The sequence below is a fragment of the Equus caballus genome, chromosome 10 (assembly GCF_041296265.1).
Source record: "Equus caballus isolate H_3958 breed thoroughbred chromosome 10, TB-T2T, whole genome shotgun sequence".
Lineage (NCBI taxonomy): Eukaryota > Metazoa > Chordata > Mammalia > Perissodactyla > Equidae > Equus > Equus caballus.
Window position 1 is genome coordinate 23,953,484 of NC_091693.1, and position 13,350 is coordinate 23,966,833.

At 43.2% G+C, this 13,350-nt stretch overlaps 1 protein-coding gene across 15 annotated transcripts; it reads right to left on the reverse strand.

Moving 5' to 3' along the window:
• Window positions 1-1,096: 1,096 nt before the first annotated feature.
• ILT11A (immunoglobulin-like transcript 11 A) lies at window positions 1,097-12,470 on the reverse strand. 15 transcript variants are annotated; one of them, XM_070222711.1, is made up of 9 exons: window positions 11,799-12,128; window positions 11,538-11,612; window positions 5,784-5,918; window positions 5,237-5,339; window positions 4,893-5,024; window positions 4,694-4,729; window positions 4,219-4,503; window positions 3,769-4,071; window positions 1,097-1,674 (listed from the first exon to the last, which is right to left on the reverse strand). In XM_070222711.1, the coding sequence occupies exons 4-9, from the start codon at window positions 5,250-5,252 to the stop codon at window positions 1,538-1,540; spliced, it is 909 nt and encodes a 302-aa protein (XP_070078812.1). In that variant the 5' UTR covers window positions 5,253-5,339; window positions 5,784-5,918; window positions 11,538-11,612; window positions 11,799-12,128; the 3' UTR covers window positions 1,097-1,537. The 15 variants fall into 15 exon arrangements, with proteins under 15 accessions (XP_070078812.1, XP_070078816.1, XP_070078810.1 ...); XM_070222715.1 differs by having other exon boundaries at window positions 4,893-5,131; window positions 11,799-12,123; XM_070222709.1 differs by lacking the exon at window positions 11,538-11,612.
• Window positions 12,471-13,350: the final 880 nt, after the last annotated feature.

Sequence of the window (13,350 nt, forward strand, 5' to 3'; positions counted from 1 at the left end):
CCAGCAATGGAAAGTAGACTTTCCAAAAGAACAGTTCCAGTATTCCAGAAAGTTCTATGGTTTCAGTCTTGAACAACACTATCTAACCTCACCTTATTTGTAACTGCCATAATGGATTTGATGGAACTCTCTTCCCTCCTTTATTTGTAGATTCTATCTTAGGTATACATCCCTAATTAATACATGATGTTTCCCTCTAACATGACGTAAATGGGATAATCCTAAAGATGCGGTTTTTGGAAACTTCTTACATTTATTCACTATCTTGTTTGAAGATGGATACACTCAACCACTTGAATTTTAGTTTACTCATTTTCACTGACATAATATTTGATTTTCTATGTAGAACACCAAATTCTCTCTTTGCTGGTGCATCTAGTCTTAAGATGATTTTGACTAATGTGAATAACTCTCTTGTCAACGTCCTTGTGAATGGACCGTGGTGCATATGTACACATTTTCTCTAAGGTATATACTTACAGCTCATAGTTGTATGTCTCTTACTTTAACTAGATAAATATCATCTACTCTCTAAATTGATGGATGTACTTTGCACTCCTACAAGTAATGAATTAGAATTTTGTGTGTTCACTATTCTCTCTCACAACAAATATTTTCATGTTTCTATTTGCATGTCTCCTGAACGTGATGGAATTTTGGTCTTGTGATTTCACTGAAAATGTGCCACAACATTGAAGTAGGAATGATCATTATACATAAAGTACAAGGAAACTTAGGTGCATTTTGGGGCTCTCAGAGTGGCATTCAAGGTGTCCTATTGGCTTGGATTGTTTTGTGATAGTCAAATTTGTGCATCATTTCCAAACTCTACATCAGGGACCTCACACTGGCACCTTGAAGTTGGCCATGAAGGGACTATATACACCAGAGAAACTGGAAAAAGTCTTGAATGAGTGTTTTTAAGAATGGGGTTTTCAAGAGCTGTTAGAACCTTGCTATGATTTGAGACAGTAATGTCTTGATTCCAAGCGATGATATTTCTAAAGAAACTACACAGGTAGCATTGAAGAGTGGAGGGCTTGTGGAGTCCAGAGGTGTTAGAGCATCATTTTGCATTTATCTCTTTCAGGTGGGATCCTTGTTATGTCAATTTATTGATTTATTGAAATTACATGCTCTGAACAAAGAGATGGAGACACCTTAATACACATCAGTTATGTGGTAATTAGAAATTTAAAAAAATATGTATTACATGAAATTGTACCACAGCATGAAAGTGCAAGGAAGTGTGGACCCAAATCTGTCCTTTGGGATACATGCTGATTTCACAAAAAGAGAGAAAGTTACAAACCCACCAAGATAACTCAAAAGTGCTTGTGAAGGAATGTCCCTCAGTTTAATGGCAGAAAGGAGCGGACATTGTCCCTGCACATGAACGATAACTACTACACCTCACAATGACCTGCAGACAGTTCACTGATCATACACCACAGATGCTCTTCAGGAACCTCCTGGGTGCACAAGATTTACTTTCAAGGCTCTACTACTCTGAACTGTGCATTTTTCTCACTTGTGTTTACTTCCTGTCTGCCTCTTGGGGTCTTTTCTGGCTGTGTTGAGCCTGAAATAGCAGAATCCCAAGGACCACCAGGATCAAGCCAGCTGCACTCATCCGGATGAGATTCTCCACTGTGTAATCTTGAGGGTGTGAGGCTAGAAATAGTGTAGAGAAAGGTTACAGAGGTCAGAGCAGAGGAAAATCACCCCAGGAGCCTAGGAGGTCCACCCTGGCACCTGCCACCCCTTGATAGGACATGATCCCCTGCACCAGTCCCATAACTGAGAATTCCTCCTACTCACTACTCCTGGGGTCTGACTTGTTTTGTGATGGCCTGATCATGTGAGCTTTTTCTGAGAATCATAAAAAAGTGGGCATGGATGAGGAGTTGATGTGACTCAAGCATTTCCTTTGGGCTCTGTGTTTTTATAATTCACTCTGCTTCTCATGACATAACTTTTATGCAGTCTCTTAGTGAACACTTTCTTTGCTGTAGAAGGATTTCCTATTTTCTTATTTGATTCTTTCAGTCTCTCTGTTTTTTGAATTTAGAATTTGCTTCTGATTCACTTTGGAACAGAATTTGGATGTGCCCCAAGACCTAAGAATTTATGAGAAAGATCATCTCTCAATACAGAAATAATATTTCTTGTATGTTCTCTGTACATTCTGGGATATGGACCAAGTAAGCTAACTCTCCGGATACGAGAGCTCCTGTTTGTTCAACTGGGGACACAGGATCCATGGTTGAGAGATTGGTTATATACATATGAGAGAAGAGAGAAAGTGTAAGCCATATAGCACAGGTTGGGTTAATTAGAAGAATTAAATTATTTAATAAGGAGGTTGGTCTGTTCTGCACAGTGTCACAGTGAAGGTCACCCTTGGAGATGATGTTTAAACTGATTCCTAAATAGAAAAAGGAGCCTGAGAAGAACCATGTGATGACTCAGATGAAGTGCCTCACAGGCTGCAGGAAGAGCGGGTCCCCAGAAAGATCTCAGTCTGTTCTTCAATAAGGAATAAAGTCATGTCTGTGGGATGTAGGGAGGGTCTAGGGGAGAAAGAGGAGCTGAGATTCAGGGTTTGGTGCATTCAAGAGAGGCCAGAAATGACAGGACACATGAGGGAGTTTCCATAACTGTCATCATCATCATCATCATCATCATCATCATCTCTCTCTCTCTGGCTCTCTCTTTCAAAGAACTCTGGAAACTGATATAAAATTTCAAGGAGAGAGGACTAGCCATTCAATTTTATATTTGAACTTTTCAGGCTAAAGTGCTGGGTAAGAAACTGAGTTGCAAGAATGTGTGAATTTCTCAGCATCTTAGATATTAAAATCTTGTAATGGTTAATGGCACTCAGTAAACACTAAATGAAAGAAAAACAAAAGGTAATCTCTACCCTCTCTCTTTCAAATATCCAAAACCAAGAAAGTCCACGTTTCTGGTCTCCAAAGTCTTAAGGAACAGAAAAATGAGTGACATTATAAAATTGGGTGAGTACAAAAAAATAGGTAACCCTGAAAATGTATTTTAACCAGTTTTAACATAAAAAAGAGAAAAAACAAAGTATAGATCAATTCCAATTATACATCCAAAGGTAAAAATTCTAAATAGGCTTATACATGTCAGGAAGTGTGAATTAATAGTAGACATCATTCAGCGGGGTTAATATCCAAATATTTGACACTAAGAAGTCTTTTAAATGTATCTCACCATGGTTAAACTTGGAAAACATTCAAGAGATGTACAAAAGGTGTCCCTGGGACACAAGCCTGTCCTTGAGTATCTGAGTTGGCATTAGATCCTCTGAGAACTCTCAGAACTGCCCTTGGCGGGGTGGGGGGGGGGGGGGGGTCTGTGCTCCTCCTGAGAAAAGAGGTTTCTGAGAAAAGATGGGACATGTCAGTGACAGGCTTGGGTCTGAAGCTGGTCCTGGAGGGGACAGGAAGGGAATGAGTGGCTGGGCCTGACCCTAGAGTCCACTTCACTCTTGCTCTTCTCCTACATCTGTCCTGTGCCACCCCCAAGAGCCCCTTTCTGCCTACCTGGCATCTTTTATACTCCAGGAAGGGGTATAAAGAGGGAAGGGTGTGGGCAGGGATAGGAGGGCCTATGAGGGGCAGACCACTTCTAGGTGACCCTGCCTCAGAGACTCATCACACCCATCCCAGCCCAGACATCTCTTGAGGATAGGGCCCTGAATAGATTGTAGGGATACTGCACAGGGTTGAGGAGCCTCACCTGAGACCAGGAGCTCCAAGGGGTCACTAGGATGTGACCACACGTGAGGGTAGTTCCTGTAAAAGCCATAGCAGCTGAACATCCACTTGTGGAAGGGGATCACAGGGCCCACAGGGAACAGGGCCTGGAACTGCCCATTGGGTTGTCGCTGTGAATCCAGGGTCCAGGAGGTCTTGTTTTCTCCTTCCTTAGTGAGAACAAACCTGGCAAATCCAAGCTTTGAGCCACACTGGAGGGTCACATTCCCTCCTGAGATCACCAGTGGGCTCGGCAGGGCTGAGAGGGTGGGTTTGGTGTAGAATCCTAGGAGAGGAGGAGGAAGTATGTTAAATGGGCTCACACATCCCTCATATCCCCCAGGGCTGGGCTGTGAGAAGGGACACATCCCTGAGAGTCGATCCCCATCCTGAGGGCAGAGCCTGATGCTGGGACTGTTGAGTGTCCTCTCACCTGTCACCACCAGCTCGAGGGGGTCACTGTGCTCTGACCAGCCAGTGGGGCCGAGATAGTAACAGTGATATGTCCCTGAATATTTCTCTGTCATGTGTGGGATGGAGAAATTGGCCTTTTCCCCGGGCTCCAGAGGGCTCTTTTGGTCCCAAGGCACTGGATTTCGCTCTTTATGCAGACGATACTCTTGGGTCTCCAGTGTCCCTTGACACCTGATGGCCACAGGCTTCCCCCGAGGGATCACAGAGCCTGGCTCAGCCCAGATGGTGGGTTTGGGGAGAGTGTCTGGAATGATATCAGAGGCTGGGTCAAAAGACATTCCAAACCCCCAGTTCGCCCAGCTCTTAGCTCCAGGAACCTCTCAGATGATCCCCATCCCTCAACCCAAACTGCTGTTCTCCATCCCCAGCTGCCTGAGGGTGACCCCTTGTCTCCAATGAGAAGGTGGTATCTGGGGATCTGGGGACAGACTCACCTGCCTGCACTGGGGTCCTCGGGTCCATACTCAGCCCTGGAAGAGAATTCCCTGTGAGAGATTTGCCCTTGAATCCTGAGCAGAACCTCCCCTCCCCATGAGCCTCCTGAGTCCTGGGGTCTCCTGACAGACCAGGACCTGGCTGTGGCATGGGGTCCCGCCCAGACTAAGGCTTCCCCTCACCCTCCTCAAATCTCACCAAGGAATACTAGGGCCATAAGGGTAGGAGTCATGGTGTCTTCTCCTTCTGTCCTCAGCAATGCAGAAGGAGACGACGGTGTCCAGCAGGACAGACAGGGACAGCATGTGTTCCCTCTGAGGCTGGTCCTCCCTGTCACAGAGTTGTCATGTCAGCAGCCCCCAGTTCAGGGAACTGCCTTCTCCAGGAAGCTGTGTCTCATTTACAGTTTGGAGCAGCAAATAGAGGCAGAGATGTTCCTGCCACGTGAGAGTGATTCAGGACATGTCCTTCCCTCTCAGAGCCTCCCCCATGGGGTCTTCATCCTCAGCCCACCCATCACAACATCCCTGTGGTGTCCTCACCATAAACACTGGTCATCTATGACCTGGATATGTTTCAGGGAAGATGCAGGTTCCTGCTGCACTGCAGAGCTCAGATCAGCAGAGACACACGCTCAACATCTAACTGTACAGTTCAGGTCGAGGTCATTGGGACAATGAGCACAAAGGAGAAATACAGTGAAATAAAGGAAGGAAACGTCACCCTTATGCTGGCCCCAGAGTGTGGGTTTTCTTTCTATCACATCCCCTGTTCACAGACTTCTCTTTTTTCTGCAACAGCATCCACTACCATTTCTATGGGAACAAACTTCTGAGTCATCCCCACCTCCTCAGACCCCTTGTTCCCTTGGGCAGAGCTCTCTTCCTCATCCTGGGGTACTGTCTTGACCTTTAGGGGCCAGTGAGTGGGTTAGTGCTCTGGTTTTGGGGGACTTCTGAGTCATTCCCACCTCCTCAGACTCCTTGTTCCCTTGGGCAGAGCTCTCTTCCTCATCCTGGGGTACTGTCTTGACCTTTAGGGGCCAGTGAGTGGGTTAGTGCTCTGGTTTTGGGGGACAAGGCTGATTACCATTTAAATATTCCATCTTCATATACTACCCATGTGACCTTGAGTGTTAATGTCCAATCTCTGATCCTCAGTTTCCTCATCTGCAACATGTTGTCATGAGTCCCACTCCTCAGAGGTGTTTTGGGGTCAGTGGTGCTGGGTTCATAGGAGGGATAAATCATTTTAACTTCCAGTCCTGATTAAGATGTGTGGGGTTTGAAACATGAGAGTATCAAGGTGTCAGACTCCACAGTCATGGTGGATGATGGATTTGCCCACTCAAGAACCCCCATCTGCTCCTAACACTGAGAAATGTTGTTTGTAATATTTCTGGTTTGCAGCCATAGTCAATTGCAGAAAAAGAGAAATGAAAGTCCTGAAATAGAGAGAGAATGGCAAGAAAAAAAAATCAAAGCTGAGTAGCCACAGTGCCTGGAACCATCAAGGGGTCATTAGAGTGGAAGTTTTCACATCTACATGGAAAGGAGAGGGATCCCAGGTCCTCACAGACAGGGAAGGGAGCAGGGCTCAAGGTTAAAGTTGGAAGCTGTATTTCCCCTCCCTCATATATGTGGGTGGGCACTAGATTATCTCTGCCCACTGACCCAGCCCAGAGGTCAGCACTGAGTCATGTCCCATGTGTTTGTGGAACACATTCATTTCAGTATAGTCCCCCATAGATGTTTGTCTATGTGTGAGTATGAGGTTCATAGTGGAACCAACCCTTCTGAGCACATGCCCAGTCAGATGCTAAGTTTGGGAGAGGGGTTACCACAGGGCAGTTCAGTTGCAACAATCCACTCCTTTCAGCCCTGAAGCTCAGGACAGCCCTGGGATAAACTAGGGAAAATCAAGTGTGTAGGAGGTTAGCATTCAACATAAATAGACATCAAAGAGAAGTCCTAATAATGATAAACAGTGCTGTGAAAGACAATGTACCAAGTCATGACTGGAATTTTCATATCCAAGGAAATAGAACACTAGGAATAAATGAAACTCATTTTAATATAAGCATGTCTAAATATCTGAAAAAATAAAAGAGGAAATTAAATTCTTGGAAAAACAAAAGGAGTTATATTGCAGAAGTGTATGGAATTTTAGAAATGAATTAGACAAATATCTTAGAGGCAAAAATAACACTTTCATTTAATATACTCAAAATATACTTTTCCTCAATGAGATGACATAGCCAAAGATCCAATTACGAAACTGGAATACAATATTGAGGGAATTTTGTAGGATGCAACATAGACTGGAATGAGAAAAGTAAGATTCATGGGGAATAGAAAGGAAAAAATAATGTATGTTGTGAATTTCAGAAGGAAAGCAGTGAGAATGATGTCTGCAGCAGGCCTAGAGGCAAATAGCGGGTGTTCTGGAGACATGTAGAAGTAACACATAAGTGGTCAGGTGCATGAATATATCAGCGAAATCTGAGTCTTGATTTTTAAAGGCAAAGTGAAGGAAATCGATGGGAGCTGAGCTTGAAACACACACACAAAAGTGCCAAAAGATATGGAAAAGTACAATCAAAGAATTAATTGTGAGTGAAGAATTCTATACTTACTCAAATTACTACTAAGGGGCAAAGGTGAAAGGGTCAGCAGAGGAGAAATCCCCTAGTTTGAGGAGACCTGGGGCGCATCTGACATGTTTGGACTCATGTCTCACATGTTGAAACCTCCACGTCAGGCTTCATCATCAGGAGAGATGAGAAGGGTGTTGGTAGTAGATCCTTAACCATCAGATGTATTCTCCCCTCCTTAAAGTTGGATTGTATTTTTTATTTGAAATAAGAAAATGCTTTCAAGTATCTTAATAAAAATAAAGAGCAAAAATAAGGTGTTTACAGATGTACAAGGTCTTAGACATTTTACTGTTTACATGCTCACCAAAAGTAACACTAAAATATGTATTTAAGCCAAAGAACAATAAGAAAATCAGAGAAATTGAGATTAAAAAGTGAGGAAAATAAAGGCAAAACAAATAAACTTTGGAAAAATTTGCTTATATATGCATACACATATACACACATATTTAAATTTAAGAAAGCTGAGTCAAAATATTGTGTGTGTGTGTGTGTTAGTTTGTGTGTGTTAGAGAGAGAATACTTTTGAAAGAAAGTAAGTACTGAGAGTTCAGCTAAGGTGAAACGTTCTTTTCCTATCTAAAGCAGAGGATGCATCAAAAATAGTTCAAAACCATATCTAAATACCAAGATAAACAATGGAGTTAACTACCTAAAATTAAAAGTGCAATTTATAACATCCCAACTGGTTAATGTAATTGTACAAAAGAAGTAAATCTTAATCAAACCAAACGTGGTCTGGAAATTCAAAGGGAAAGTAGGAGAATACAGGATATCTTAATTCATAAAGAAGCAACAACGCTTAAATAAAATGGTGGCGATACTTCAAAATATTCTTTTATTTCCAAACATTAAAAGATTATGGACTTACTCTAGGATAGCAGAATAAGAGTTCTTACCATCAGGCTCCCAAAGAACAATGATTTTGACAACAAGAATTGAAGATGGCTGAACCTCATCTCTGAAATAACACCCAAGTCCATACTGATAACCTTCATCTCAATTCAGATTCATGGGACATGGTGGGTTCAGAAACTCACATGAACTCATTTTCATTCATAGTTTTACATCTTGTGATATTGGGCAATGTCTTCAGAGACCCAGTTTCTCACCTGGGAAGTGGCTCACTGTCTGACTAGACTTAGGTGAACCTGAACAGGTTGATGGTGATCATGTTTTGAGAGAACCTCAGTGCCAATATATGAAATATTTGATATAACAGATAAAGAGAAACTTTGGTTGATGTTCAGTGTCTAGTGAAGGCTACAGCTTTCTCCACCTTAATTTAATCTCACCTCACAAAATTGTACAGAATATACACACAAGTTATAAATAGAAATGTATTATTTATCAGTAATAACAAATAGACTGATTAGTATACAAATGAAAGTCAAGAATATCGCCAGTGTTCCACAAGACCCTGTGGATTCCATCTTGAACAAAACGTTCAGACGTATCTTTATAGGATGTAAAGACCATTTTTAATAATGTTTTTTTCAGAGCGCTGAGTTATAGCATACCACCTGACTTTCACTTCACTCAGCAGTGTGCTCATTCAAACTGTTGGTTTGGTATTTCAGGAGAAACTATGACAGGTATCATCCGACAAGGAAAGAAAGACTTAATGGATCCAAAAAGGGTTTTAGGGAGTTATTTTGGATTTATCTGTTCTAATCTGGACCCAATTGTCATCCATTTATTCAGTTATTTAAAACAGATTCTGTATTCTGATTTGAAGAGGTACACACATCAAATTATGTGGTAAATAAAAATAGAGAAAAATATATTACAGGAAATTGGAGCAGAGCATGAAGATGAACATAGATGTGGACCCAAACCTATGATGCGGATGCAGCCACGTGTTATAGGGGTGAGAAAAGAAGGGGTCCAGTCAAGAAAAATCAATAGTGGTACAGAGAGAAATTACCACAATTTAACTAGAGAAAAGCCTCGACAGGAACAACCCATATATTTCCTACACCTGAACTATGTTTACATTCTCAATATTCTCAGCAGACTGCTCTCCCTATTTATGCCTCTGATTTTCTTCCAGAACCTCTTGGTATCATCAGATTTATTTCCAAGCTTCTATCTCCCTAAATAGTGGGTGTGTTCCCTCTTGTGTTTATCTCCTGGCTGTAACTTTGGGTCATTCTCTGACTGGGCTGAGTTGAAACAGAAGCACCCTGATAGCCACCATGATCAAGGCAAACATGCCCATCTAGATGAGATTCTCCATTGTGTAATCTTGGTTGTTTGATTCTAGAAATTGAGGACCAAGAGATCACAGTGGTCAGGGCAGACTGAAATCACCCCAGGATCCCTGCATGTCCATCCAGGGCACCTGCCTTCTGTTGACAGGATTTGGTTCTCTGGACCCGGCTCCATAACTGAGAATTTCTCCTTACTCATCCTTCCTGGAGTCTGACTTGTTTTGTGAGGGTTTGAGCTTATCAGCTACTCCTGAGAGCCAAAACCAGAGAGTGTGAATGAGGATACTTAGGCATGCATAGGTAATCTCTTTTCTCATCTCCAGTGAGTCTCAAAAACTAGCTAAAGCCAATCTCAATCCCTTGAGATGAGCACCTCCAGAGTCTCATCTTCAATCTACTTAGGAGGCAGAGATGTCCATTTGGGGCTTTATTTTGTCCTGAGAATTAGTAATATGAAGGAGTGAAGGGCTGGGTCTACCTTTCAGTTCCTCCGTCTCAGCCAGTTCTTTTTGTCTCTGGCTCAGGATTACATATTTCACATCATTTTCCTTTCTTCTCTCTATCAAAGTATTCTTTTAGAAAATAAATGATAAGCTATCTACAAAATAGGCTGTTTTTCTCAGATGAAAAATAATCCTAATTAACATAAGCTAATTATTCTTTCAGTTTGTATTCTATGTAAGAAGATTGATGAGAAACAAGCAAAAAAGGTAAATGATAAAATAAAATATTTAGAAGGGCACATGGACAAAATACAGATATCTATAGATGTAAGAGAGGCACTGGAAATTTGAAAATTTCAATACCAAGGAATACCAGGAAACATGGAGATGGAGGAGGGGAATACTAAACATAAGTTCTTGTGGAATAAGTTTCAGAGAATGACCAGATCTGGGTGACAACCTGCTGCTCATGGAAATTGGGCAGAAATCCTGCCTTTCTCCTTTCCTCTCATGCAATGACAGTGCTTCCTGGTGGGGACAGAACATGCTCAGCATGGACAGAAATCCCCAGAGAAGAATTTATGGAACTTCTTCCACAGAAATTCACTGGCAGACAACTTCAGAACTAATTGAGCCTTTTGAAATGCAGGATAGGATTTTGCTTTTGAGAGAGGAGAGAATAAAGTTTCAGATACGGATAGAATTTTGTTGATATCTCATCCAAGGATGGCTGAGAGAACTCAACTTCAGGTTATAAGTTCTACTGAATCCCCCAGCTTCCTCGACCTGAAAATGAGAGGCTATCTTTACCTTCCTCTTCCAAAATTGCCTTGATCACTCTTAACCGACCCCAGAAATCAGCACCATGGGCAGAGTCAGCTCTTTTCCCCCACCTCAGCTGAGGGTCTTTCCCTTCATGCATTTCCTCTCATACTGACCACATACATCCCCTCCTGACTCCATCACAGAGCCTGGGTGGGCTGAAAGGGAGGGTGCAACCTACATTCCTGAGGGAGAAGGAAGGAGCTGTGTTGAAGAGAGGGAGACTGTCAGCCAACATACACCAGGTGTAGACTGTGAGTGCTGAGGTCCCCTGAGGCCACATGTCATTCCCTTATGCCTGTGAAGAGGAGCCTATAGCAGGGAATTGGATCTCATAGATTTGTAGAGAAACAGGTTTTTTTTTTTTTTTTTTGCTGGAGTCCTGTGGGGCCTCTGTATCCAAAGGTTTAGAGACCATCTCTCTATACAGATGGTAAATTTCAACCTGCAGAGACCTCGGACACTAGATGGTCACAGGGCTCTCCATGGTGACCATGGGACCTGGGACAGTCCATACGGATGTTTTGGGGGGGGCTCTTGGAAAGGAATCAGACCTGAAGTTTCAGGGGAGCCCTTCTCTCCTCAGCCTCCACAGCTGTCACTCAAGTTCCCTCTCTGACTACTCATTATCAGTCCAAACCCTCTGTGCTCCCACAGTTGCCCAGGGGGGTTCAGTAGGATGAAGCAGGAGGTGTGGGGGACAACTCACCTGCCTGTACCTGGTGCCAAGGGTCCCTGAGGCATCCATGGAAGAGAGTTCCCTGTAAGAGTGTGACTCTCCCACCTATAGAAGATCCAGGCATAGTCTGGGCCCCTGAGAGCTGGGGTTAGATCTGGGGCTGAGCACACTCTCCTTCCCCCGAGAAGTCCCCCTCCACTGAGCCTACTGAGTCCTGAGGTCTCAATAACCAGGACATCAAAGGAGAGGTGACCACATGACCGCACCAATCCTCTTTTCCTTAAAACTCACCAAGTCACTGAAAGGCAATGAGGGAAGGTGTCCCGGCACTGCTTCCCATGGTCTCCAGCCGTGCAGAGGATGTATAAAGTCCACAGAGCCTGGCAGGACAGACACATGGGGTGTGACAAGGTCCGGGCTCCATGCAACACATCACGAGTTCCTCATCAGTAGTTCCTCATAAGAAGGAGAACAGCCCCTCCCAGGGCCTCACTCTGCTCTTCCTGAAGTGTGGGGCTGAGGAGACAGTAGGTACTGGGGATCTTTCAGATCAGATTTGAGTCTCTTCATACTCCACACACTCTGCCTCCACCTCGTGCCAACACAAATCCTTAAAGTGACACCTGTTTCAGAACATGAGGCTTGGAGATGGCAGAAGAGCCAGCACAACCTCTGTTGCAATTCTGGGTCTGCCTCTTATAGGGGCTTCGTGACTTGGGGCAAATCACTTCCTTTGCTGAGCTTCTGTAAATGCAAATTTTATTCCTTCCTTTCATCAGCTAGGAAGTCAGTCAATATTTACTGAGCAGTTACCCTGTCCATTCATGGTGCCAGGCACTGGAGAGTCATTGGTGAAGCTGACAGAGTCTTTCCCCATGACTCCTGGGGCTAAGGTGAATGAAGACAGAGATTACAAATATTTAGGTGGCAAATAATTCAGCTGTAGTCTTGTTTTAATACAAGCTGGAAGAAAAAAGAAAACAGGGTACAATGAGATTCAATAACAAGTAGATGTCCTGCTACCTGGGTCCTGGTTGTGAGGGGTCCTTCTGGGGGAAGCAGTGACCCAAGGTAGGAGCAGGGGTCATCCTAGAGGTGGTGGGGTGGGCATCCTTGCCCAGAAAGATCTGAGTTGTTTTCAGAGTTGAGGCCAATCAGGAGAACGCGGGACCTTTCCACACAGGATCTTGAGAAGCTTGAAAGCATTTTTAATTTTATCTTTGAGGCAATGGGAAGATTTTAAGCAACAAGACAGTATGAACAGATTTCTATTTTATAAAGACTATCACCATGTAGAAAACATAAGGCAGAAAGAACTTATTGATAATTAACTATATTAAAAATAAAACTCCAACATTACTCTAGCCCATGGATGGTGTGTTGATCAGTATTGTAAGTCATTTATATGTTTTTCATGTATATTTCTTACACAAACTTATAAGACAAAATACATTTACAGTTGACTAGAAAGATACCAGACAGCTACTTGGACTAGCAATTTGGAAAGGAGTGGGCTAGGTGCAGACCAACTGAGGGAACAGCTGGAGGAAGGCACAGAATTGTTAAGTAGCTCAGTTCATGCGTGTGTTTGTGCATGTGTGTGGTTAACTATGATGAGTTTGGTTGAGGAGGAGAGTTGTGTTTGCTGGGGCTGGTGAGTTTAGCTCAGCCCTGATCATTGACAACCTTGAACATCAGATGGTGCAACTGTATGTTTTTTGAAGATGGAAACAGTAAGCATTTTGAGCAGGGCAGGATCAGACGAGAGAGAGTTATTAGAAGAGTCCTTTGGAGGCAGCGAGAAGAATGAAATGGAGTGGAGGCCTGGACTGGAGGACCAGGG